At 35.2% G+C, this 25863-nt stretch overlaps 1 protein-coding gene across 1 annotated transcript in view; it reads left to right on the forward strand.

Moving 5' to 3' along the window:
• The window catches only part of DACH2 (dachshund family transcription factor 2), a 742450-nt gene that overhangs the window by 575178 nt on the left and 141409 nt on the right, over window positions 1-25863 (forward strand). Inside the window, exon 4 of the mRNA XM_019824052.3 lies at window positions 5347-5478. Within this exon, the coding sequence (XP_019679611.1) occupies window positions 5347-5478 (132 nt within the window). The remainder of the gene's footprint in view (window positions 1-5346; window positions 5479-25863) is intronic.

Genomic DNA, 25863 nt, shown 5'->3' on the forward strand with positions numbered 1-25863 from the left:
GTGAACAAAAACAAAAAACAGAGACATATAGAACAAACTGGTGGTTTCTGGAGAGGAGGAGGTTGGAGGGATCAGTGAAATAAGTGAAGGGGATTAAGAATACACTTATGATAAGCAATGAGTAATGTATACAATTGATGAATCACTATATAGTACACCTGAAACTAATATAACACTGTACATTAATTATACTAGAGTTTTAAAATAAATAAAACTACAAAAAAGCAAAGTGTGTTTCTTCTACACAACAAAAACATTTTTACTTTTTTAATATGAAAATTATTGTCAAATTGGTTTCCATACAACACACAGTGCTCTTCCCAACAGGTGCCCTCCTCAATACCCATCACCCATACTCCCCGCCCTCCCACCCCCCATCAACCTTCAGATTGTTCTCAGTTTTTAAGAGTCTCTTATGGTTTGGCTCCCTCCGTCTCTAACTTTTTTTTTCCCCTTCCCCTCCATTTTTAAAATTAAAAGCCAGAACTGAACCTAAGTCATGATGCGAGATGACTCTGTATACATTAAAAAATGACCTAATAGATGTTGTAAGTAAAATTAAAAACATGAAGGAATACAACTTTAGTGGAAAATTCCATGTGGATTCTATAAATGAGCAAATATAAATACCTTTTTCCTAAAATTGCTGAAACTTTTCATTTTAAAATGTATATATTTCTAAATAACTGGAGTAGAATTGAGAGATTAAACATAAGGTAGTTAGATATGAGAAAATCGAATAGTAAAGTACAGAATGTTGAAACTACTTATGAAAAATCTGGAACTCCAAATATTGCCTTTTAATTTTGCATAATATCATCTACACATATATTTGGCTATTTAAAGATCAATATTAATAATAGTTTACATCTATATACAGTTTACATAAAACATATTTAATATATAATATCAATTAAACATCAGAAAATTTCTACAAAGTAGTTTAAACTAGGCTTGAATCATTGAAATAAGTATATATATATTACACTATGTACAAGACACATTTATTTTATATCTCTACGATATTATATATCATAGATAAAAACAAACAGAAACACAGAATAGTTTTTACATAACAGTGACTACTGCATTTTTCTATTTTATTCAAAATTAACAAATAGAGTAGTATATTTGGCACTGAATCAACAAATAATGCTCATTGAGCTCATATATTGTTTCTGGCTATATGATAGTTTCTCTAATACACATTATCTAAATTAGTTTTCCCAGTAATTCTAAAGGAATTGAAAGTTGTCTCATTTGGCAGATAAGGAAAGTGAAATAAGTAGAAGTTAATATCTTGGGCCATTCACATTAGTAATGGTGGAACCAGAGTTCAAGACAAAAGTTTTCATTATAAGCTAATGTTTTAATACACTAGCTTACTTCAGGATACAATGTTTCAAACTAGATTTTTTAAGTAAAAAAAAAAAATCCTGATTCTGTTTTAAGAAATTACATTCTTTAAATAATACTTGTATTTGAGATGTATTTTATGGCAGGAAAGGTACTTTTTATGATGATATTTGGTTACTTTATGTATGTTTAGCATTTTGCCATGTGAGGGCTGATACAAATGTTACCAATATTGGTAGAAAATAAACGATTATTGGTGTTTGCAAAAACAAACTTATTTTTTTAAGTTTATTTAAATTCTAGTTAGTTAACGTACAGTGTAATATGACTTTCAGAAGTACCATACAGTGATTCAATACTTCCATAAAGCACCCTGTGCTTCACAAGTGCACTCCTTAATCCCCATCACCAATTTAACCCATATCCCCACCCACTTCCCTTCTGGTAACCATTAGTTTCTTCTCGATAGTTAAGAGTCTGTTTTTTGGTTTACTTCTTTCTATTTTTTTCCTTTTGTTTGTTTGTTTTGTTTATTAAATTCCATATATGAGTGAAATTAAATTTTGTCTTTCTCTGAGCAACTTGTTAGCAAAATACTTAGCTTAATACTCTTAGCATAATACTCTAACTCCATCTATGTTGTAAATGGCAGGACTTCATTCTTTTTTAAGGGTGAGTAATATTCCATTGTATAAATATGCCAAAACTTCTTTATCCATTCATCAGTCAATAATTTGGCTATTGTAGATAATGCTGCTATAAACATTGGAGTGCAAGTATCCCCTTGAATTAGTATTTTTGTATTTTGAGGTAAATATGTAGTAGTTCAATTGCTGAATTATAGGATATTTTTAACTTTTGGGGGAACCTCCATACTCTTTTCCAGAGTGGTTGCACCAGTTGCCTTACCATCAACAGTGAAGAGGGTTCTCCTTTCTCCACATCCTCATCAACACCTGTTGTTTCCTGTGTTACTGATTTTAGTCATTCTGATAGGTGTGAGAAAATACCTCATTGTAGTTTTGATTTGCATTTCCCTGTTGATGAGTGATGTTGAGCATCTTTTCATGTGTCTGTTGGTCATCTGTATGTCTTCTTTGGAAAAATGTCTATTCATGTTTTCTTCTCATTTTTTGATTGGATTATTTGGGGGGGGTTTTGAGTTTTACCAATCAACAAAATTAAAAGGCAAGCTACAGAATGGGAGAAGATTTTTGCAAATTACATATTCAATGAAAAGTTAGTACCCAATATAGATACTTTTCTTAATGTCCCCAATATCATATTTTTCCTTTTCCTATTTTTTACATGTTTATTTATTTTTGAGAAAGAGCAAGTGGGGGAGGGGCAGCAAGAGAGGGCGACATAGAATCTGAAGCAGGCTCTGTGAGGTCAGCACAGAGCTCAACATGAGGCTTAAACTCACAAAGTGTGAGATCATGACCTGAACTGAAATCAAAAGTCAGTTGCTTAACTGACTGAGCCACCCAGGCACCCCCTCCTTTTTCTATTTTTTTGAATATAATTTCAGGAGTCATTCTTCAAAATCTGAGTACAATATTAGAAATAAAGTCTATTACATATTAAGCTTGCTTGATTTTTTTTTTAAATATGAAATTTATTGTCAAATTGGTCTCCATACAACACCCAGTGCTCATCCCAACAGGTGCCCTCCTCAATGCCCTCCCACCCCACATCAGGGATAAATGGTCTTAGAGCCCATTGTTATGGGATTAGTCTTCCCCATATGAGCTCTTTGGTGTGAGGGCTCATTTCTCTGCCCTCTCTGTGCAGGCAGCTCCATTGCTTTTCTGGGTAACCTCCCTCCATATTTCTGACCTTCAGAACATTTCATATGCAATCTCTTTTCTCTATTTAGTTGTGGAGTTTGATCTATTATCCTTTGGATTGACTTGGATGTGGATGATATCTAGTTGTAAACATGGGATGGGGTCAACTCAAGGGTGTCCTACTTTGCCATCTTCCCAATCTATTTCCTCATTAGCTGTTGTTTGAGATACTTCAGTACTTTAGCAAATATATCCAGGTCCCATCAGGAAAGTTGAATTTTGCTTCATATCTCCCTCTAAATATTTGACCTATGACACTTAACTGTGAGACTATTTCCTCATCTTCAAAAGGAAGAGATTGAACTAGGTAGTTCTGAAATGTCTTTGTAATGTTAGCATATTTTGATTCTTTACTACCTTAATATTATTTTCTGAATTTGTTTGCTAATATTTTTTCAATGATATCATACAGATAGCATTTGGTTGAAAAAATGCATAGATATTGGAACTTTCTATCTTTTCTATGAATTAAAAATATATGGGAACTCTTGCTCATTAATTGTCTTAGTGTCATTGCATAAGACATATTTTATCTGGAATTCTGCCTATAACATATTTTGCTGACTTTTGTTTTTCACAGTACAAATCTATATATTGTTCACAAAAATCTACTACTTGCACTACCAATAATTAAACAACAAATAATTCAATAATTGTCATACTCAGGATCCAGTCTGGATTAATAGAGTAGTTGATGTAAATTCTGGACACTTTTCCTGATACGTCTTGGGTTATGAGGCACTCAGCCCTGGCAGTCCTTTGGTTTATTTAAATCATTCCCATCATATTTTCATACTAGAGTTACCCTTTGATGGTGGGCAGGTCATTGAAGGCCTGGAATTCTGTAAAGCTAAATATGGCAAGAAAATCTCTGGGATCACCTATATAATGTACAAATGTATATCTTCAATTCTGAAACTAAAGCAATTTCTTTCAGATTATTTCTTTACCATAATTTATAGATGGGCTAATGTAGTGAAATGTTCACTTCATTTGGAGTTTTCCATGCATTGTAAAGAGCACAGAATGGCAAAATAGAAACTTATTTATTATCCCAATACCTAACACAGTTAGATATTCTAGGCTTTACTTACTTCCCCTTACACCTTTCATAAGGGTAAACCGTACCCTTTAGAATCAGATTCTTGTGATGATGGCAGTGATTATCTTTTTACCACAACTAATATATGTCTTATTTTCCTTGATTTGTATTTGCATAGGAGAATAGATTTAATTGAATTCTAAAAGGCTGTGTTTTAGTTTTTTCATTTTTTCAAAATTTTATTTAAATTCTAGTTAATATGCATATGCCTGCAATAAACAGTGTTTTAAATTGGCCAGTTTTTTTTTTCCTTTTTGGCCCATGGCACCAGTGCACCAATAGATGGTTAGGAATTTAGGCATTATATACAAATAATTAAGTTGAATTCAATAGATATTTTGGAGGACATTACTGGAGTATGGCTTGTTCCATTTTTAGTATACATTTTCCTATATATCTTTATGATACTGCCTGGTATAGACTTCCTAGGAGAAACAATTTCAAACTTAAGCACTCAAATTTTCTCTTTGAGTTTTTTATTTCTACCTATTTATACCATTATACAGAGTTTTAAAAATAATTGCTTCATATCAATACAAAAGAATGTAATTATACTACAGGGGGTGGTATACATTCAGAGGTTTCATGCCATGTTTTCATTTATTTGGTCTCTCAATGTAAAAGCATAAGGAAGGCAAAAGGTGGAAAGAGAATCTGAAATAATCCCCCCCCATCTTTCCCCCTCACTTCTAAGATAATTCTCACAGCCAAGTCAGTTCATCCTTTAGCAGAAGTCCCTACAGTAATACTCACTGGAAAGTATTTTCATCAAGTATTTCACAGATTTTCTTCTGACAATATTATTTTAGATGGAATTTAATATACATTTAATGATTTTTTTGAGTATTAAACTGTCCATTGTAAGATGAAGTAATAACAGGAGTTGAAAATTACTTTGCTACAGGATATTATTCATAAATCAGACACGGTTTTCTTTTGGCTTGTGCTATGCAGAACAGACCTGTTAAACAAATGTATACAGCTTTCAGTTACATTAAGAAATGGTCCCCATTATAAAAGGAATGGTTCTGATTTTAGGTATAACAGCTGCAGCAATGGCTGAGGCAATGAAGCTGCAGAAGATGAAGCTTATGGCAATGAACACTCTTCAGGGAAATGGAAACCAAAATGGGGCTGAATCAGAGCCTGATGATCTTAATTCTAATACAGGTGAGTGTCTTCAGGATTACAAGGCAGGTGAGTCTTACTAAAACATTCTGAGATTGGAGAGAGGAGGGATGAGGGAGAGAAGAATCACTTGTATATGTTGATTAAAAGCAGTTATTGTGGAAGGATGCTTAACCCTCTCTCTAACTAGTACAGTGAAACTAGAAAACCATTATAGGTTATAATTACATTTCAGGAAACATTCAGTTATCTTCATTTTTTTGGTAGTGGAATTAATTACTAATTTTTATAGTGCTATTTTACCTTCTGCCTGTGAAAGGATGTTCCCTTCAGTTTCAGCCTATGCTTCTTCAGCTTTCTCTAAACAATCTGCCACTTAGAGGCATGTCTGAGAATCCACCTTGGCTCAACTGCAGTCATTATAGCTGGAGTGTCACCTCCTTAGCTAAGTAAAGGTGCTGGCATACTTAGGTCATTGGAAGGGACTAAGGAAAAGAGGTAGAACAAGTAGAAAAAAAGAAAAAAAGGAAGGAATAGAACAGAAAGAGGCCTGTGGAGTCGAATATACCCTCTCTTCTTGCCATTTGTTCTTCCTCCTTTACCATGTGATAATTATACTTTGGTTTTGATCATAAGACCACCCCTCAGATCTCTTTTGGAAGTAACTTGGATTTTAACTATCAAAATGCATTAATGGATGCATAAATAAATGAATAAGTTTTAATTTTAGTGGAAAATGAGAAAGGGCAACCAAAAATGGTCTTAGGAGCCATAGATTTCCAATCTAACTCTGCAGCTAAATTCAATGTAATGTGATAGACATATTGGTAGCAGTATTATCTCTGTTCTTTTAGGCTCCTAAAAGTGTAAGCATGGTGGAGTTTATCTTGGAGGGGAAAAATGTTAATTAAAGAGGGAAATAATTGACTCAGATCAGTAGGATAAACCTCCTTGACTTTCATATAGCATAGCTCTACTCATCTAAAATTGAAATGATCACGGCGAACTATAGAGTGGGAGTTGTTCTTCAACCAGTTCTCAGATTCAGGAATCAATGGAAAAAAATGCATTCTTTTACTGAATTTGTTTTAGCTGGAAGCAACACATAGATAATACTAAAATTAAAACTAAACAAAGAACAATAACAACACTAAGAAGTTACCAGTTATTAGGTACTAAGTATCTCCCATGTTTCTTCTTTAGTTCCAAACATTTTTTATTTAGATATAATTAGCATATAACATTGTGTACGCTTAAAGTGAGCAATGTGTTGGTTTCTTATATATTGCAATATAATTAACATGATAGTGTTAAATAACACCTCCATCACATCACATTATTTTTTGTGTGTGTGGTGAGAAACTGTAAGATCTAGTATCTTAGCAACTTTCAAGTGTATAATACAGTATAGTTAACTATAATCTCAGTGTTGTGCAGAATTTATTCATCTATCTTTTGTGTTACTTAATTCTTACCAAATTTCCAGAAGGAAAAGCATTTTCAATACTCCCATATGCATATCAGGAAACACAGGCACAGTATGTTTCAGCTTTGCTCATATTCAGTAAGATAGAAACTAGCAGAGCTATGTTTCAGTCTCCTGTCTGGTTAAGTCCAAAATCTGCTTTATTCACATTATTCCTCATCTTTAATGCTGTTTTGTAGCAGATATTTTATTTTATCAAATTTTTCAGAAAAAAGTTGTTTTTATGATGAGGAGACACTGATAAACTGATAATCAGTTTACTAATCCTAACATCTCTTACCTCATACTAGCTTTCAAATCTTACAGTGTCTTAGAAGTGACCAACATTTGACAGGAAATATCTTCTATATAAAAATGTTTGTACCAATAAAAATTACTGGGAGTTCAAGCAGTAATTTCTTCCATGTTTTTCTTAGGTATACCATATTATGAAAAATATTTTGGACAAAAATTTTATGTTGTTCCTTTTTTAACAAGATAACAAAAATATTTTGATAAATATACTGGTAAACTAATTTCTGAATTGATAAGTAGTTAATTTTCCTGACTAAATATAATGTGGCCTACCTCCAAATATCTGTCATTGTGGTAAAACAAAGTATTAGGTTCCCATTTATATATAATGTTATACTTGGAGCTATAGAAATGGAATTAGAGTAGTCACTGTGTTTGACCATGCAGAGATTGAAATCTATCTGTATCTTGACGTAATGAAGGTAAGTAGGTATAAAAAATAATGATAATGATAATGATGGTGATGATGATAATGATGATGATAGATATTTAAATGAAGAAGTCCCTGAGAATTTCTAAGTCTATAAATGAGCACTGTTGCCATGTGCATACCTGAACACTAGATTCTGTTATTAAGAGGGATCCCCATGGCCATAACTTCCCCATGTAGGGGGAAGGGAGAGCAGGAAGACTTCAGCAGTATTTGCCACTGAGGACTACAGCAGCTCTCTTTGTCACCACAGACACCCACAGATTTGTCTGCCAAACAACCTCACATTCACTTCAAAAGGTAACCTCACCTGATGGAATTTCACAAAATCAACACTGCCCTGCCCTCCTCATTCCTAGATCTGGAGCTGCCATTGCACTCTCCTAAGGCCAAAGCTGCCACACCTCAGCCAGCCAATGTCTTTGTAGCCACCTGCATATGAAGGTCTTTTCCCACTGAAGTGAGTCCATAAGGTCTGAAAGAGCTGCCTATTGCCTCAAATGTGCAGAGAGAAATGCAAACTCATAGAACATGAAACATCGATAATTATCACCACCAAAGGAACAAAATGGTTTTTCACTAACTGACCCCAAAGACATGGAGATCTATGACTTACCTGACAAATTTGACAAATCCAAATAATAATTACATAATAATTGTTTTATGAAAGCTGAATGATTATAAGACACAATTAAGCAACTCAAGGAAATCAGTAAAACAATACATGAACAAACTGAAGAGTTCAACAAAGAGATAGAAATCAAGAGAATCTAGCAGATTCCAATCTGGAATTGAAAGATTCAATATCAGGCATGATCAATCAGAAGGAAGGAACTGTGAACTTGAAGATAGGTCATTTGAAAATTTCCAGAGAAGAAACAGGAAAAAAGGAAACAAAGGAAAGAAAACCTACAGGATTTATAGAATGTCAGGATTTATTGTTTTTCTTGCACTGATAAATGCATTATTTGAGTCCCAGAGGGAGAAAAGAGAAAGAATGAGGGGAAAAGTTTATTTAAAGAAATAATGAATGAAAAAAAAAATAAATCTAAGGAAAGAAATTAACATCCAGGTTAATGAAGCTCAAAAATCCTCGGGCTGCTGGGTGACTCAGTCAGTTAAGCATCCAACTCTTGATTTTGGCTCTGGTCATGATTTCACAGTTTGTGAGTTCAAGCCTCATTTCAGGCTCTGTTCTGGCAGCGCAGAGCCTGCTAAGAATTCTTTCTCCCTCTCTCTGAGCCTCCTCTGCTCACGATCTCTCTCTCTGTCTCTTTCTTCCTCTCCCTCCCTCCCTCTCCCTCTCTCTCTCTTTTTCAAAAATAAACTTAAAAAATCCTTAAATATTATCGATCCAATGAAGACTACAATGAAACACGTTATAATCAGATTATCAGAGGTCAAGGACTGGGCAAGAATTTTGAAAGTAACAAGGGAAAATCAATTTCTTATATATGAAGAAATCATAAAATATAAGTGAATTTCTCAGCAAAAACTTTGCAGGACAGAACAGAATAGGATGATATATGTAAAGTACTAAAAACAAATCTCATGCCAAAAATACTGTAACTGGAAACATTGTATTTTAAAAAATATAGAAGTATCCAACTATTTATTTCAGCTCATGTCATGATGTCACAGTTTGTGAGTTCAAGCTCCCCATATGACTCTGCACTGACAGTGTGGAGCTTGCTTGGGTGTCTCTCTCAGACCGTCTCTCTCTCTCTCTCTCTCTCTCTCTCCCCCTCTCTCAAGATAAATAAATAAATAAATAAATAAATAAATAAATATTTAAAAATAAATAAAAACAAAAAATATAGAAGTAATAAAGTGTTTACCAAATAAACAAAAACTGAGGGATTTCATCATCACCATTAGAATTGCCTTAAACACATGCTTAAGGGAGTTCCTAAAATTAAAATTAAAACACACTAAACGTCAATGTTACATTATAGAAATGCATAAATATCACTGGTAAAGCTAAATATATAGATAAATGAAGTTTAATGTACTACTGTAATGGTGCATAAATAATTTTTAAACCTAATATAAAATTATAAGATATAAAATTGTTAATGAATACATGATATAAAAAGAAGCAAACTCTGACTACAGAAAGTATGTGGGAAAGTAAAAGTGGAGAGTTTTTTATGTAATAGAAATTAAATTGTTATTAACTTAAAATAAAAATTGAAAGTACATATTTTATACACACATACATTAACAGAAAGTAAAAAGCTATGATAGATACACAAAAGATAAAGAGAAAAGGATCAAAGAAAACCACTCATAAAACAACCCAACAAATATCAAAGAAAGGTGGCAAGAGAGGAAGAGAAGGATAAAACAAGTTAAAACAATAACAACAAAACTATTAACAAAATGGAAAGAGTAAGGCATTACCTATAAATAATTAATTAAATGTAAATGGGTTAAACTCACTAATTAAAAAGCACCAAGTGGCTGAAAGGATTAAAAAAAAAAAAAAGATCCAGCCAAGTGGGATATATTCTAGGTTTGCAAGTGTGGTTCAATATTAACACAACAATCAATGTGATATATCACATTAACAACCCTGGGTTTGGCATCAGCTATTCATCCTTTATGGAAGAAGATGAGTGCCCAAAATTTGTAGACACCATGTTCCTTACCTGAATGGCCTATACGGCAGTGTGAGTTCCCTGTGGAAGAAGAACTGCACACAAAAATAGTTGTGTGCTTTGTAGAGCAGACCAGGATGGCTCTGATAGCCTCAGCAGAGACAAATCCCCTCTGGCAAAGTACCAGATCCACCTTGTTAAAATTGTGCACCCCACCCACGATATTCAAGAGCAAGAGATGTAGTTGACTTTCCTAACACAGAGAAACAGATACAGAGAGTTAGACAAAATGATGTAGAGGAATATTTCTCAGATGAAAGAATAGGACAAAACCACAGCAAGAGATCTTAGTGAAATGGAGGTAAATAATATGTCTGATAGAGAATTCAAGACAACAATCAAATAATTCTAAATACCCCAGAAGTCAACCTGAAGACTGACAGAACAAACTCCATATCTACAGGGAGAGAAGAAACCACGTCAAAGAAGGTAGGAAGTACAGAGACATGGTTTCTGGGAGAAACAGGTTGCAAGTGCTGAGAAGGGGCAGGAGCTATAGTCACAAATAAAGGTGAGATATAACAGAGCATACAGGGGAATGCACAAGGAGAATATTTCCCCAAAGCCATTAGCTGAGAAAAAGAGAGGAATTGATTTTCATGAGTTCTTGTAACCATCAGGGCTTAGAGAATGGAGTTTTAAATGTTAGTGAGCCTGAGTGGCTCAATTGGTTAAGCGTCCAACTGTTGATTTTGACTCAGGTCATGATATCACGGTTCGTGGGACTGAGTCCCATGTCAGGCTCTGCACTGACAGTGTGGCCTGCTCGGGATTCTCTCTCCTCCTCACTCTCTGCCCCTCCACCAATTATGATCTCTCTTTCTCTCAAAATAAATAAATAAGTTTAAAAAAATCAGTGGACTTTGCTTGGATACAGCCCTGAGGACACTGCCTTATTCCTGGACAGAAAGCAGTCAAACAATCTGTGAGCAGATGGCATGGACACGGTGATATGAAGTAAGCCTGGGAAACATAAGGGGGAGACTATTCCCTCCGTTGAAGTGCATCCCTGAAAGGCAACATTCTAGAAGTCTCTCTGGGAACAAAGAAAGTGGTTAGCTTCATTTCCCTCCCTTGGCCCTCAGCATATAGACAGAGCCACAGACTTGAATCAATTCAATGCCCTCAGTGGCTGCCTAACTTGCTTAGATCAAGTACCACAATCCTTTCCTCTGGACAGAATTCCTCTATCAGTCAAGACTCCCTCAGGGGGCCTCTTCACCAGAAGACTAGCAGAAAACCCTGCCTAAACCATGCCTCCTGACCAGATGTTCTTCAGGACTTCAGTTCTAGTGTAAGTAGTTCAGGATTCATTTCACAAGCATATCAGAGCACACCTAATTAAAACTCTCCACATTCTGGTCCGGGACCAAATATTTCCCACTGCAGTCAAAGAGAGTCTCTACAAACAATTGACTTGAAGGATGGAGCAGCCAAAACATAACAGCAGGGGGAATGCAACACATACCAGAAATACTCCTTAAAGTGCCAGGCCCTAGAAACTATATGTCCTCCTCTTCGCAAAACCATTACTCTCAGGAAAAGGAAACATAATGGGCTTTTCTGAGACAGAGAAGAAGACAGAGACTTAAACAAAATTCCAAGATGGAGGAATTCATCCCAAATGAAAGAAGAAGATAAGGTCGCAGTCAGAGATCTGAGCAAAACAGATATAAGTAACATACTTGATGAAGAATTTAAAGCAAAAATCATAAGGATACTCGCTGGGCTTGAGAAAAGAATGGAGACTCAAGGGAATCCCATACCACAGTGATAAAACTGTTAAAAAAGAATCATTTAGGAATGAAAATGCAATAACAGTTTGAAAACAGGCTTGATGCAAAGAACACAAGGCTGGAAGATGTGGTGGTATGAATGATTGTTATAGAAGAGAAAATAATGGAAAATGATGAAGCTGGACAAAAGAAAGAAAAATCATGGAAGACAAGAATAGACTTAGGGAACTCAGTGATTCTATCAAATGTAATAGCATTTATGTTATAAGAGTTCCAGAGGAAGAAGAGAGAGACAAAGGGCCAGAAAATTTATGTGAGGAAATAAAAGCTGAAACATCTCTAATCTGGAGAAGGAAACAGATCCAAATCCAGAAGCATCCAAAATCAACAAAAGTAGACCCACAGCATGGCATATTGTAATTAAATTTGCAAAATATAGTGATAAAGAAAAAGTCTTAAAAGCAACAAGACAAAAGAAGTCATTAACTTACAAGGTAAGGCACATAAGTCTAGCTGGAGATTTCTCAACAGAAACTTGGCAAGCAAGGCAGGAGTGACATAATATATTAAAGTGATAAATAAGAAAAAATCTTCAGCCAAGAATGATCTATACAACAAGACTATCATTCAGAACAGAAGGAGAGATAAAGGGTTTCCCAGACACACAAAAACTAAAGGAATTTGTGACCACTAAATAAGTCCTACAGAAATATTAAAGGGGACTCTTATTGGAAAGGAGAAACCAAAAGTGGAAAAAAAATAAAAGAACAGAGGAAATCTCCAGAAATAATGACAAAACAGGTACTAAAATGGCACTAAAAACATCTATCAATAATTACTTTGAATGTAAATGGAATTACTGTTCCAATCAAAAGACACAGTGAATTGGAATGGGTCAAAAAAAAACCAAGATGCAACTACATACTGCCCACAAGAGACTGATTTTAGACCCAAAAACACCTGCAGATTGAAAGTGAGGGGAAGAAAAAACATTTACCATGAAAATGGACATCAAAAGAAAGCCAGAGTAGCAATATTTCTATTAGACAAAGTAGACTTCATTTTTTGAAGGTGGTGGGGGACAAGTGAGTGAGGGACAGAGAGAGAGAGAGAGAGAGAGAGAGAGAGAGAGAGAGAGAAAAGTGGGGCTCACCTGAAGTGGGGCTCATGGTCACCTGATATGGGACTCAAACTCATGAACTGTGAGATCATGACATGAGCTGAAGTCAGATGCTTAACTGACAGAGCCACCCAGGCACCCTAGACTTTATTTTTTAAAGAAGTTTATTTACTTATTTTGAGACAGAGAGAGAGAGGCAGAGACAGAGACAGCGAATGAGTGGGGGAAGGGTAGAGAGAAAGATACAATCCCAAGCAGATGGCATGCTGTCAGCACAGAGGTGGTGCTGGATCCTAGGAACCGTGAGATCATGACCTGAGCCTAAGACAAGAGTCAGATGCTTAATCAACTCAGCCATCCAGGTGCCCCCAGACAAACTAGACTTTAAGCCAAAGACTACAACAAGAGAGGAAGAAGGGCGTATCATAATTAGAGGGACTATCCAACAAGAAGATCTAACAATTGTAAATATTTTGCAACCAACATAGGAACAGACAAATATATAAAACAATAACAAATATAAAGAGAATGATTGATAATAATAGTTATTGTAGGGTACTTTAACTTTCCGTTTACTTCAATGGACAGACCATCTAAACAGAAAATCAACAAGGAAATAATGGCTTTGAAGAACACACTGGACTAGATGGACTTAACAGATATATTCAGAACATTTCATTTTAAAGTAGCAGAATACATTTTCTTTTGAAGTGCACATAGGACTTCTCCATATTAGATCACATACTAGGTCACAAATGAGGCCTCAACAAGTAAAAATAGATACAGATCATATGCATATTTTGACCACAATTCTATGTAACTTGATGTCAACTGCAAGAAAAAAATTAAAAGATTACACAAACATGGAAGCTACACACCATGCTATTAAATAATGAATGTGTCAACCAGGAAATAAAAGAAGAAATTAAAAAAAATACATGTAAATAAATGAAAATGCAAACACAGAGGTCCAAAACTTTTGGGATGCAGCAAGAGTTGTCCTAAGAAGGAGGTTTATAGCAATACAGACATATAGGAAATGGATAAATTCCTAGAAAAATATAAACTATGAAGACTGAAATAGGAAGAAATAGAGAACTTAAACAGACTGATAACCAGCAAAGAAATTTAATCAGTAATCAAAAATCACCCAAAAAATAAAGTCCACGGCCAGATGGCTTCAAAGGTGACTTCTACCAAACATTTAAAGAATTAATACCTATTATTCTCAAAATTCAAAAAAAAATAGGAAAGGAAGGAAACTTCCAAATTCATGCTCTGAAGCCAGCATTACCCTAATAACAAAACCAGATAAAGACTGCTGAAAAAGAGAACTATAGGCCAATATCCCTGATGAATGTCTATGCAAATATTCTCAATAAAATACTAGCAAACAAAATCCAATATTACATTAAGAATAATTTCAAAATAGATGAAAACTAAAATGTAAGACTTGAAAAAAGAAAATATAAGAAAAAACCTTCTTAACATTGATCTGGGCAATAATTTTTTTGGTTATGACACCAAAAGCACCAGCAACAAAAGTAAAAACAGACAAATGTGATTTCCCAAAACTAAAAAGCTTCTATACAGCGAACAATCAACAGAGTGAAAAGGCAACCTATGGAGTGGGAGAAAATATTTGTAAACTATATATTTAATGAGGGGTTAAAATTCAAAATATATAAGAAAATCAAACAATTCTATAGCCCAAAGAAACCCCAAATAATTCTGGTAAAAATGGGCAATTTACCTGAATAGTCATTTCTCAAATGAAGACATGCAATCACCAACAGTTATTTGATATGGTGTCCTACTTCACTAATCATCACAGAAATGCAAGTCAAAACCACAAGATACCATCTCATACCTGTTAGAATTGCTATTATCAGAAAGACAAAAAGATGACAAATATTGGCAAGGTTTTGGAGAGAGGGAATTCTTGCACACTGTTGATAAGGCAAATTGGTACGACCATTATGGGAAAGAATATAGTGGTTCTTCAAAAAATTAAAAATAGAGCTACCTTAAGATCTAGCAATCTCACTTCTGGGTATATATCCAAAGAAAATGAAATCAGGACCTCAAGATAATATCTACATTTCTGTGTTCATTGCAGTACTTTTCACAATAACCAAGATATGGAAGCAATTTAAATACCTTTCTAAAGATGAATAGATAAATAAAAGTGTGATATATACTGGAATATTATTCAGCTGTAAAAAATACAAATCCTTCTATTTCCAACAACATAGATGAACCTGGAGGATGTTAAACTAACTGAAAAAAGCTAAATGCAGAAAGTCAAATACTACATGAACTCACTCACATGTGGATTCTAAAATAGTCAAACTCATGGAAGCAGAGAATAGCGGTTACCAGGAGTTGGAGGGTGGGAAAATGAAGAGATGTCAGTCAAGGTATACAATATTTCAGTTATGCAAGATTAATAAGTTTTGGAGATCTAATGTACAACAATGTGAGTATAGTTAACAATACTGTATTGTAGACTTGAAATTTGCTAAGATCTTATGTATTCTCACTACAAAAAAAGTAAAAAAAAAAGAAAATGCTAACTATGTTAGGTGATAGGTTAATTCACTTGATTATGGGATTATTTCACAATTTATATGTATATCAAATTATCAAGCATATATCTTATATATTTTTTGTCAATTATACTTCAATAAACGTGGGAAGAGTCTGCATAAATGACATCTCTACTCACTGAAAGATAATAATCTACAGTTTTAAAAGTGATCTTTTGCAAATGGAAATTTATATCAAGAATTTTAGATCTGAAATTTGTTTGATAATCCAAGGAGTAGTATGTCCTTGATGCTTTTTGGGTATCCTACCTCAGGACTTAAATTGTTTGAGATCACACACTGGGCATGACTTCTCTTGTTTTGATTTCCATGGTTATAACCTTTTGATTTACTTCAGTGCCTTTCAGAAAGGGAAAGAAACAGGTAGATATTGACAAGGGAGCTATCAGTTAACAGCATTTAGGGGCTTGTTACTATTTATGGGCATGGTATTTCTGAATGTTTGTGGTTCAAGTAGAAATGGGAAATCAGACATTCAAACCAAAGGTAAGCTAGGTATTGGAGGATCACTAAGGCTCTATTTACAAGGTAAGTACTAGATCCAAGTCAAGAAAAATCAGTCAGTGAAGTAATAATATTCAATCAAGTGGGTTGTGAAGATATATTTTACAGGAAAACATATTGCATCTTTCATATTATTTGTGTGATGACCTAGATTCTGAACGTTCAATTATGATCTAAGTTGGTTATTTTTAGCTTTGGTTACACAGAATTCCAGTGGTATAGTTGAAGTGACTAACAAATGATAAACATTTCATAAAGGTCCAGTATGTGAGTGCAATGAACAGTGTGGATAATGACCATTAATAAACCACTCCATTAGGGATTAGAGTAATTCTTGAATATGATTATTTACTAAATCAGTTTTCATCCACAATGTATAACATTCCAATAATTAAAAAGGCAATACTATGGGAAGAAAAGTAAAAGAATAACTGGCTTTAAAAACTTATGATATAGGAGAAGAAATATAAAAATGAATCAATATATAAATGACTATACTCTGAAATGGAATGGATTGAAAACAATGAAAGGAACAAAGTGTTGTGAGAATATAGAGAAAGGAAATTTCTTATGAATAAGAGAATCAGAAAGAAATTAAAGTGTAGGATGAGACATTTTAACTGGTCTTTGAAGGATGTGAGAAATGGGAAAATGGATGGCCTTGAATGATGTAAGGAGATTATACAGTGAATTCTCCAGGACATTCATTTTCAAATTGTGGTTCTCAGATCCCTCATCCTTTCTCTAGGAGTTGGATAAGAGTTGTGGATTTGGCTTGAGGAAATATTATGTTTAATAACTGGGAAGTTTTGATTAATTGCATCCTTAGATTAGCTATAAAGCACGTGTTACAGTCTTACTGATTAGTATTTTTAAAATTAAATTTTAGAGTACTAAGTGATTTTAACTAATTAAGTGCCACCCCATCATTCTACAGATGATGCTTGGAGGAGAAATGGGCTTAGTTTTGGTGACACAGCTAGATAATGAAAGAGTTGACACTGATCTTTCTGTTACGAAGTTATGCTCCGATGTTTGAAATGATTTTCCAGTATAGTATAAAGAATGTAATGGAATTTCTTTCATTAACATTGAGTCTCAATCAATAAGCCTAGATATGGAGATGTAGCTGATAAATGAGACTGTCCTTAATTTGGCCTGCCCAAAGTTCTATTTACAAGGTAAATCCCAGACCTCTGTTCAGAACGTGACCTGACCTCACGATCTACTGTGGGCAGTACTATTTTGACAATATCTCTTACGGGTTTTCTTTCTTGACAAGATTTTTTTCTTCTAAATTAAGTGTGATGCAGAAAAGAAATTTTTGTAGTTCTGAAATTGGGTCCAATTAATGATGCCTTAAAATATGCTAGACTTGCAAATATTGCAAATAATGGAAAATGATTTAGAAATTTCTATAATTTTTAAAGTATAAGCTCAAGGACTTAGATCTCAGCTCTCAAATCAATCTGACTAAATGCTCTTATTTTTCCCTACTGGGCAGGATTTGTTCTTATAAGGTAAGTTTTTAAATAGAAATAAATACTCTCTCTTCTTCCCACTTATCTGTGGTCATGTGAACATTTTAACTTAGAAAAAGATTTTTGACACTTATAAACCATTTTAACAGTGATCTATATAACCAGAAAACTCAAAGAAATGAAGTTTTTTTTAATTTCAAAAAGAGCATGCTCTGTTTTAAATGCCACATTGTGACAAGCTTCTGTTCAGTTTCATCATTGTTATCAGTTGCTAAGTCCTCAGAGATAAAATTAAGGCAGCTGTAAAAACATATAATGTTCAATTAAATTTTTGTGTTGGTGTTAATATGTTTATCTGTCTCATCATTTAAAACAAATCATAGGGGCGCCTGGGTGGCTCAGTCGGTTGAGCGTCAGACTTCGGCTCAGGTCATGATCTCACGGTCCGTGAGTTCGAGCCCCGCGTCGGGCTCTGGGCTGATGGCTCAGAGCCTGGAGCCTGCTTCCGATTCTGTGTCTCCCTCTCTCTCTGCCCCTCCCCCGTTCATGCTCTGTCTCTCTCTGTCTCAAAAATAAATAAATGATAAAAAAATTAAAAAAAATAAAACAAATCATAATTTATTTTCTCTGCACATTCCTCATAACTTCTTATTCCAATCCCTACATTGCCTGCTTGACTCTTGCCATTTATTTGTGGATATCTTGTCTTTTCTTTGTGGTAGGTTTTGTCAAAATGTGGAATGAAATATCATTGTCTTCATATTTACACTCAACAGGAAAATGTACAGAGATGTAACATTTTCCTAGAGGGTATGAAATCAGCCATTGCAGATTATACTCTTCAAAACACAACTAGGATAGTCATAAAGCACATATTCCATAACAAAATGTAATTTCCAAGTTTATTGACATATCTTGAAATAAGCAGGTCAGGAAGCCTGTATTTAGTTGATATGTTTGAATGTGAGTTAATAGGAATTTTCCTTCTGTTAATTATTATATCACCTTCTGTTTGGTTAAAATTGGTATTTTTGGATGATTCTGAAAGAGAAGAGATAGGAAAGAGTGAAAATAGAATTAATAACATGAAACTTAAAAAAGGAAAAACAAGCATAGACTTTAGAAAATTCTTAGGCAAAAACATTTTCTCTTTTAAAAATAGACCTATAGTTTCTTTGATTCAAGATTTTGTTTAATAGCTTCTATAATGGCTGCACCATGACTTTGCATCAGGATTTCACTATGAATAACAATCTGTTCATGTTTCATTTAGCTCCAATGAGAAATTCTGTATTTTATTGTTTTAGGAAATTAGTCTGTGTACTATTGCTCCTGGAGCTTTATAATGAATCACTAAAGGTTATGGCTGTGGGGAGTTTGTGGGAAATATATGCCTGAATTATTATAATTATAGCTGTCAAATCAGAAATATAGTTATACAGCAGCAGGTCTTTTTATTCTTTTACTATAACAAAGACTTTGAGGATTGCCTATTTAGAAATAAACGGAAGTAGAAATAAATGGAGTATTTTTCAACTACATTGCTTATTTCAGGAAGAACTGTGCACAGTGACTTCCTCTGGAGAATCCACAATGATAACCATGTAAATCTTTATCCTCTGAGTCCCTGCTTGCTCTGATTTGTGTGTTGGTTTAGCTTCTGAGCAGATGTTGAATATTTTACCTTTTAGAAAATATAACTTATTGTGGAAAGAATCAAAGTATATATAGTTGATTAACCTGCAAAGTTGAATTAGAAAATTCCCAGTTACCTTCATTCTTTGTTATCCAAACACCTCATTATATAGGAGCAAAATGTTTCTAGAGAATCAAATGAAGCATGCTTTTTTATTTGATCCTGATTCAAGGAACTGTTTTTGGCTTTTCTCATAGAATTGTAAACTTTAAGCATTCTACCTGTCTTACTTTCATGCCTATCTGACTCTTGATATCATCTCAGGTCATGATCTTGCGGTAGTGATCTCTTGGTCTTGTGATGAAGCCCCATGTGGAGGTGAGCATGGAGCATGCTTGGGATTCTCTCTCTCTCTCTCTCTCTCTCTCTCTTCCTCTCTCTCTCTCCCTCTCCCTCCCTGCCCCCAATTTGCACTCTCTCTTTCTCTCTCAAAAATAAATACACTTTTTTAAAAAGAATGTAAGCCAGAATAACCCATTTTTTAAAAGTAATCTCTACACCCTACATGGGGCTTAAACTCACAATCCCAAGATTAAGAGTCACATGCTTTCCCAACTGAGCAAGCCAGGTGCTCCCAGAACCCATTGTAGTTTTAAAGACCCTTCTCAAAACTTATTCCAGGCATAAGCAGCTCTGAGTAATGGAGAATTATTATGTTTACTCTTAATAAATCACATAGCAAATTAAGAACTTGTTCTGTCAGTGTTATTAAGGCAGTTTGTATAAAAGCATGTTCAAGTTAAGCCTAAGCATTATCTCTTTTTCACAATGAATAGTTCGAAATGATGTGATCTTTCCTTATAGATCTTATTTTTCCAGCTGTAGTCATTCTGTGTCTTTATTCTTAATACTTTTCTCCCATCCTGCCCCCAAATAGACTATGTTTAAAATTGTTTTAATGTTTAGATTTGAGAGAGAGAGAGAGAGAGAGAGAGAGAGAGAGAGAGAACAAGTGGGGGAGGGGCAGAGAGAGAAGGAGACACAGACTCGGAAGCAGGCTTCAGGCTCTGAGCTGTCACCACAGAACCCAACATGGGGATCAAACTTAGGAACTGCAAGATCATGACCTGAACTGAAGCCTGATGCTTAACTGACCGAGCCACCCAGGTGCCTCTCTTTAAAAAAATAAATAAATAAATAAGTTTATTTCTTTATTTTGAAAGAGTGAGCAGGGAAGGGACTGAGAGAGAGAGAGAGAGAGAGAGAGAGAGAGAGAATTCTAAGCAGACTCTCAGTGCAGGAGCCCAGAGCCCAATGCAGAGCTCAAACCCACAAACTGTGAGTTCACGACCAGAGCTGAAACCAAGAATTAGATGCGCAACTGACTGAGCCACCCAGGTGCCACCCAATTAGATTATCTTTAGACCAAAGGGCAGAACTCCACGTCTTTAAAAATTTTTTTGAGTTTATTCATTTGTTTTGAGAGAGAGAGAGCACACCAGAGGGATAAGGACAGAGAGAGAGAGAGAGGAGAGAGAATCCCAAGCAAGCTCCACACTATTAGCACAGAGCCGGATACAGTGCTCAAACTCACAAACTGTGAGATCATGACCTGAACCAAAATCAAGAGTTGAATGGTCAACCGACTGAGTCCCCAGGTGTCCCTAGAACTCCACTTCTGAGGAAGGATCTAAGTAATGTTGAATTTACTATCTTGGTTCCTATATGTTATGCTCCTTAAGAATTTCTGTGTTTTTATACATTAATTTTAAATATGTATTTCTGCTACAGTTTTGTTCTGTGATTTTGAACAAGTCCCTTTCTATTTTTGTACTGTAATTACAATGAAGGAGTCTGAAATAATCATTATGGTTTTTGAGCTCTAATCGTCATTCTATGATACTTGAACATCTTTTTTCTGTCCCTATTATCTGCTTGTATTATTTATACTTAATGGATACTCTCCTGAATCCAAAGATCTGAAATTCCATCATTTATTTCTTTAACATTTAAAAAAAATAATGTTTATTGTTGAGAGAGAGAGAAGGAGAGAGAGAAAAAGAGAGAGCATAGGTGGGGTAGGGCAGAGAGAGAGGGAGACATAGAAGCGGAAGCAGGCTCCAGGCTCTGAGCTGTCTGCACAGAGCTTGATGCGGGTCTTGAACCCGCTGAAGGCAAGATCATGACCTGAGTTGAAGTCGGACACTTAACTGACTGAGCCACTCAGGTTTCCCCCCCCCCCAATTTTTAAAAATGTTTATTTATTTTTGAGAGAGAGAGAGAGAGAGAGAGAGAGAGAGAGAGAGAGAGAATGAGCGGGCGAGGGGCAGAGAGAGAGGGAGACAGAATCTGAAGCAGGCTCCAGGCTTTCAGCTGTCAGCATAGAGCTTGACATGGGGCTCGAACCCGCTGAAGGCGAGATCATGATCTGAGCCAAATTCAGACGCTTAACTGACTGAGCCACCCAGGCACCCCATATCATTTATTTCTTATTGTGTCTTACATTTAGCAATGTAACTTCAGATTCTGAACTCATTGTCAGAGTTTTGGTTTAGTGTCACTTGGTTAAAATGTCCTATGTTCGTGTTCAGGACACTGATACAAACGTTTGCCTGCCCTTGGGATCTAGGAGATATTTTGTATCATTGCCCCAAACTGACATTAATCCATGGATGATCATTCTTTGAGTGCTCCTCTCCTGCCTTCTGGGAACTCTCTCTAGCCCTGTGACCTGCCTGGATTTTTCACACTTTATTGATGAGCCAATTGTTTAGATTGGTCTCAGAAACCTTGACAAAGTCAAAATAAATTACATCTATTGCTTCCCCTCTATCCTCAGGCTGTCATTCTGTCAAAGAAGGAGATTAGATTTATCTAACAAGTCTTGATCTTTAGGAAGTTATACTGGGTATTACCCACCATACAGTTCTCTTCAAGGTATTTTCAAATTGATTTGCAGCATCTTCTAGGAAACACATGTTTTCCTTACAGATGAAATGCAAACAGATGAAAAAAATAAATGCCAACAGGTGAAAAGCAACAGAAAAGGATAATGTAAGCAATAGCTCTTGAACTAGACCAAGAAAAATAAAATTTTAATTCCTTTATCTAAAACCTTTGGAGGAATTATTGTAAATGAGTTGTTATGTATATGTTACTTGGGAGATTGTGTTCATAAATGGTTTTTACAATAGCTGACTATCGGTATATTTTATTTTTAAAAAGGTCATTTGTAGGGGCGCCTGGGTGACTCAGTCAAGAGTTGGACCCTTGATCGACTGAGCCACCCTGGTGCCCCTGGCGACTGCTAGTCTAATAATTCATGGTACTGTATGAATTTGTCTATTTTAGACATCTTATATAAGTGCAATCCTACAAAATGTGACCTCTTAGGTCTGGATTTTTTAACTTGACAAAATGTTTTTATGGCTTTGTAAGTTTCTAATTCCAGTTAATTAACATACATTGTTATATTAGTTTCACGTGTACAATATAGTGATTCAGCAATTATATACGTCACCTGGTGCTCATCATGACAAGTGTTTGACTTAATCCCCATCACCTATTTAACACATCCACTAATCACTCTCTCCTCTGGTAACCATCAGTTTGTTCTCTATAATTTAAAAAAAAATGTTTATTTACTTTTGAGAGAGAGAAGAAAAAAAAAATGCATGCGTGTGAGGTAGGGGCAGAGAGGGAGACAGAGGATCTGATACAGGATCTGCCCTTAGAGCAGAAAGCTGAATGCAGGGCTTGAGTCCATGAACCATGGGATCATGACCCAAGCTGAGTGGAAGTCAGATGCTTAACTGACTAAGCCACCCAGGTGCCCCTGTTGTCTATAATTAAGAGTCTGTTTCTTGGTTTGCCTCTATTTCTCTTTTTCCCTTTGCTCATTTGTTTTGCTTCTTAAATTCCACATATGAGTGAAATCATATGGTATTTGTCTTTCTCTGACTTATTTTACTTACATTATACTGTCTAGATCTATCCATGTTGTTGCAAATGGCAAGATTCCTTTCTTATGTCTGAATAATATTGTAGTGTATATGTATATATCACATCCTCTTTATGTATTCATCAGTTGATGGACACTTGGGCTACTTCCATATCTTGATTAGTGTAAATGATTCCGCTATAAATATAGGGGTGCATGTATCCTTTTGAATTAGTGCTTTTTTATTCTTTGGGTAAATACTGAGTAGTGCAATTGCTGGGTCATTGGGTAGTTCTATTTTTAACTTTTTGAGGAACTCCATACTGTTTTCTAGAGTGGCTACACCAATTTGCCTTCTCGCCAACAGTGCAAGAGGGTTCCCTTTTCTCCACATCCTCACCAACACTTCTCTTTTTTTTCTAAATATAATTTATTGTCAAATTGGTTTCCATTCAACACCCAGTGCTCATCCAAACAAGTGCCCTCCTCAATGCCCATCACCCACTTTCCCCTCTCCACCACCCTCCATCAACCCTCAGTTTGTTCTCAGTATTTAAGAGTCTCTTATGGATTGCCTCCCTCCCTCTCTGTAACATTTTTTCTCCTTACCCTCCCCATGGTCTTCTATTAAGTTTCTCAAGATCCACAAATGAGTGAAAACATATGGTATCTTTCTCTGCCTGTCTTATTTCACTTAGCATAATACCCTCCAGTTCCATCCACGTTGCTGCAAACAGCCAGATTACATTCTTTCTCATTGCCAAGTAGTATTCCATTGTATATATAAACCATATCTTCTTTATCCATTCGTCAGTTGATGGCCAACAGACACATGAAAAGATGCTCAACACTTCCTGTTCGTTGTGCTCCTTATTGTTGATTTTAGTCATTGTGACAGGGGTGAGGTGATATCTTATTGTAGTTTCAATTTGCATTTCCCTGATAATGAGTGATGTTGAGCTGCGTCTTTTTCATGTGTCTTTTGACCCTCTGGATGTCTTCTTTGGAGAGATGTCTGTTCATGCCTTCTGCCAATTTTCTAATTGGATTGTTTTTTGAGTGTTGAGTTTTATAAGTTCTTTATATGTTTTGGATACTAAACCATTGCCATATATGTCATTTGCAATTATATTCTTCCATTCTATATATAGGTTGAATTTTAGTTTTGTTTATTGCTTCCTTCACTGTGCAGAAACTTTTTATTTTGATGTAGTCCCAACATTTTAGTTTTTCTTTTGTTTCCCTTCCCTTAGAAGTATGTCTGGAAAGAAGTTGCTATAGCCAATGTCAAATGAATTACCGCTTGTTTGTTTTCTAGGAGATTTATGGTTTCAGGTCTCAAGTTTAAGACTAATCCATTTTTAATTTATTCTTGCATATGGTGGAAGAAAGTGGTTCACTTTCTTTCTTTTGCATGGTGCTATACAGTTTTCCCAACATCATTTGTTGAAAAGACATTTTCAACATCATTTGTTGAAAAGACATTTCCTTCCTGCTTTGTTAAAGATTAATTGATCATATAATTGTGGGTTTATTTCTGGGTTTTCTATTCTGTTTCCCTAATCTATGTGTCTATATTTGTGCCAGTATCATGCTGTTTTGATTACCACAATTTTGTAATATAAAGTCTGGAATGATAATGTCTCTACCTTTGGTTTTCTTTTTCAAAATTGCTTTGGCTCTTTAGGGTCTTTTAAGGTTCCATACAAATTTTAGAATTGTTTGTTCTAGTACTGTGAAAAATACTTCTGGTTTTTTGATAAGGATTGCATTAAATGTGTAGATTGCTTTCGGTAGCATAGACATTTTAACAATATTTGTTCTTTCAATCCATGAACATGGAAAGTCTTTCCGTTTATTTGTGTCATCTTCCATTTCTTTTTTTTTTAACCTTTTATTTTTATTTTTGAGACAGAGAGAGACAGAGCATGAACGGGGGAGGGGCAGAGAGAGAGGGAGACACAGAATCGGAAGCAGGCTCCAGGCTCCGAGCCATCAGCCCAGAGCCCGACGCGGGGCTTGAACTCATGGACTGCAAGATCGTGACCTGAGTCGAAGTCAGACGCTTAACCGACTGAGCCACCCAGGCGCCCCTGTCATCTTACATTTCTGTCATCAGTATTTTATAGTTATCAGAGTACAGATCTTTCACCTCTATGGTTAGGATTATTCCTATCTATCTTATTATTATTGGTGCCTTTGTAAAAGAGATTGCTTTCTTAATGTCTCTTTCTGTTGCTTCATTATTGGTGTATAGAAATGCAACAGATTTCTGTACATTAATTTTGTATTGGGAATTTACCTAATTTATTTATTAGTTCTAACAATTTTTTGGTGGAGTCTTTTGGATTTTCTATATAAAGTATCACGTCATTTGCAAATAGTATAAGTTTTACTTCTTCCTTACCGATTTAGATGCCTTTTCTTTCTTTTTGTTTTCTGAATGCTGTGACTAAGTCTTCCAGTACTATGTGATGGAAGTGATAACAATAACAGTGATGAGAGTGGACATCTTTGTCTTGTTCCTGACC

The sequence above is a fragment of the Felis catus genome, chromosome X (assembly GCF_018350175.1).
Source record: "Felis catus isolate Fca126 chromosome X, F.catus_Fca126_mat1.0, whole genome shotgun sequence".
Classification (NCBI taxonomy): domain Eukaryota; kingdom Metazoa; phylum Chordata; class Mammalia; order Carnivora; family Felidae; genus Felis; species Felis catus.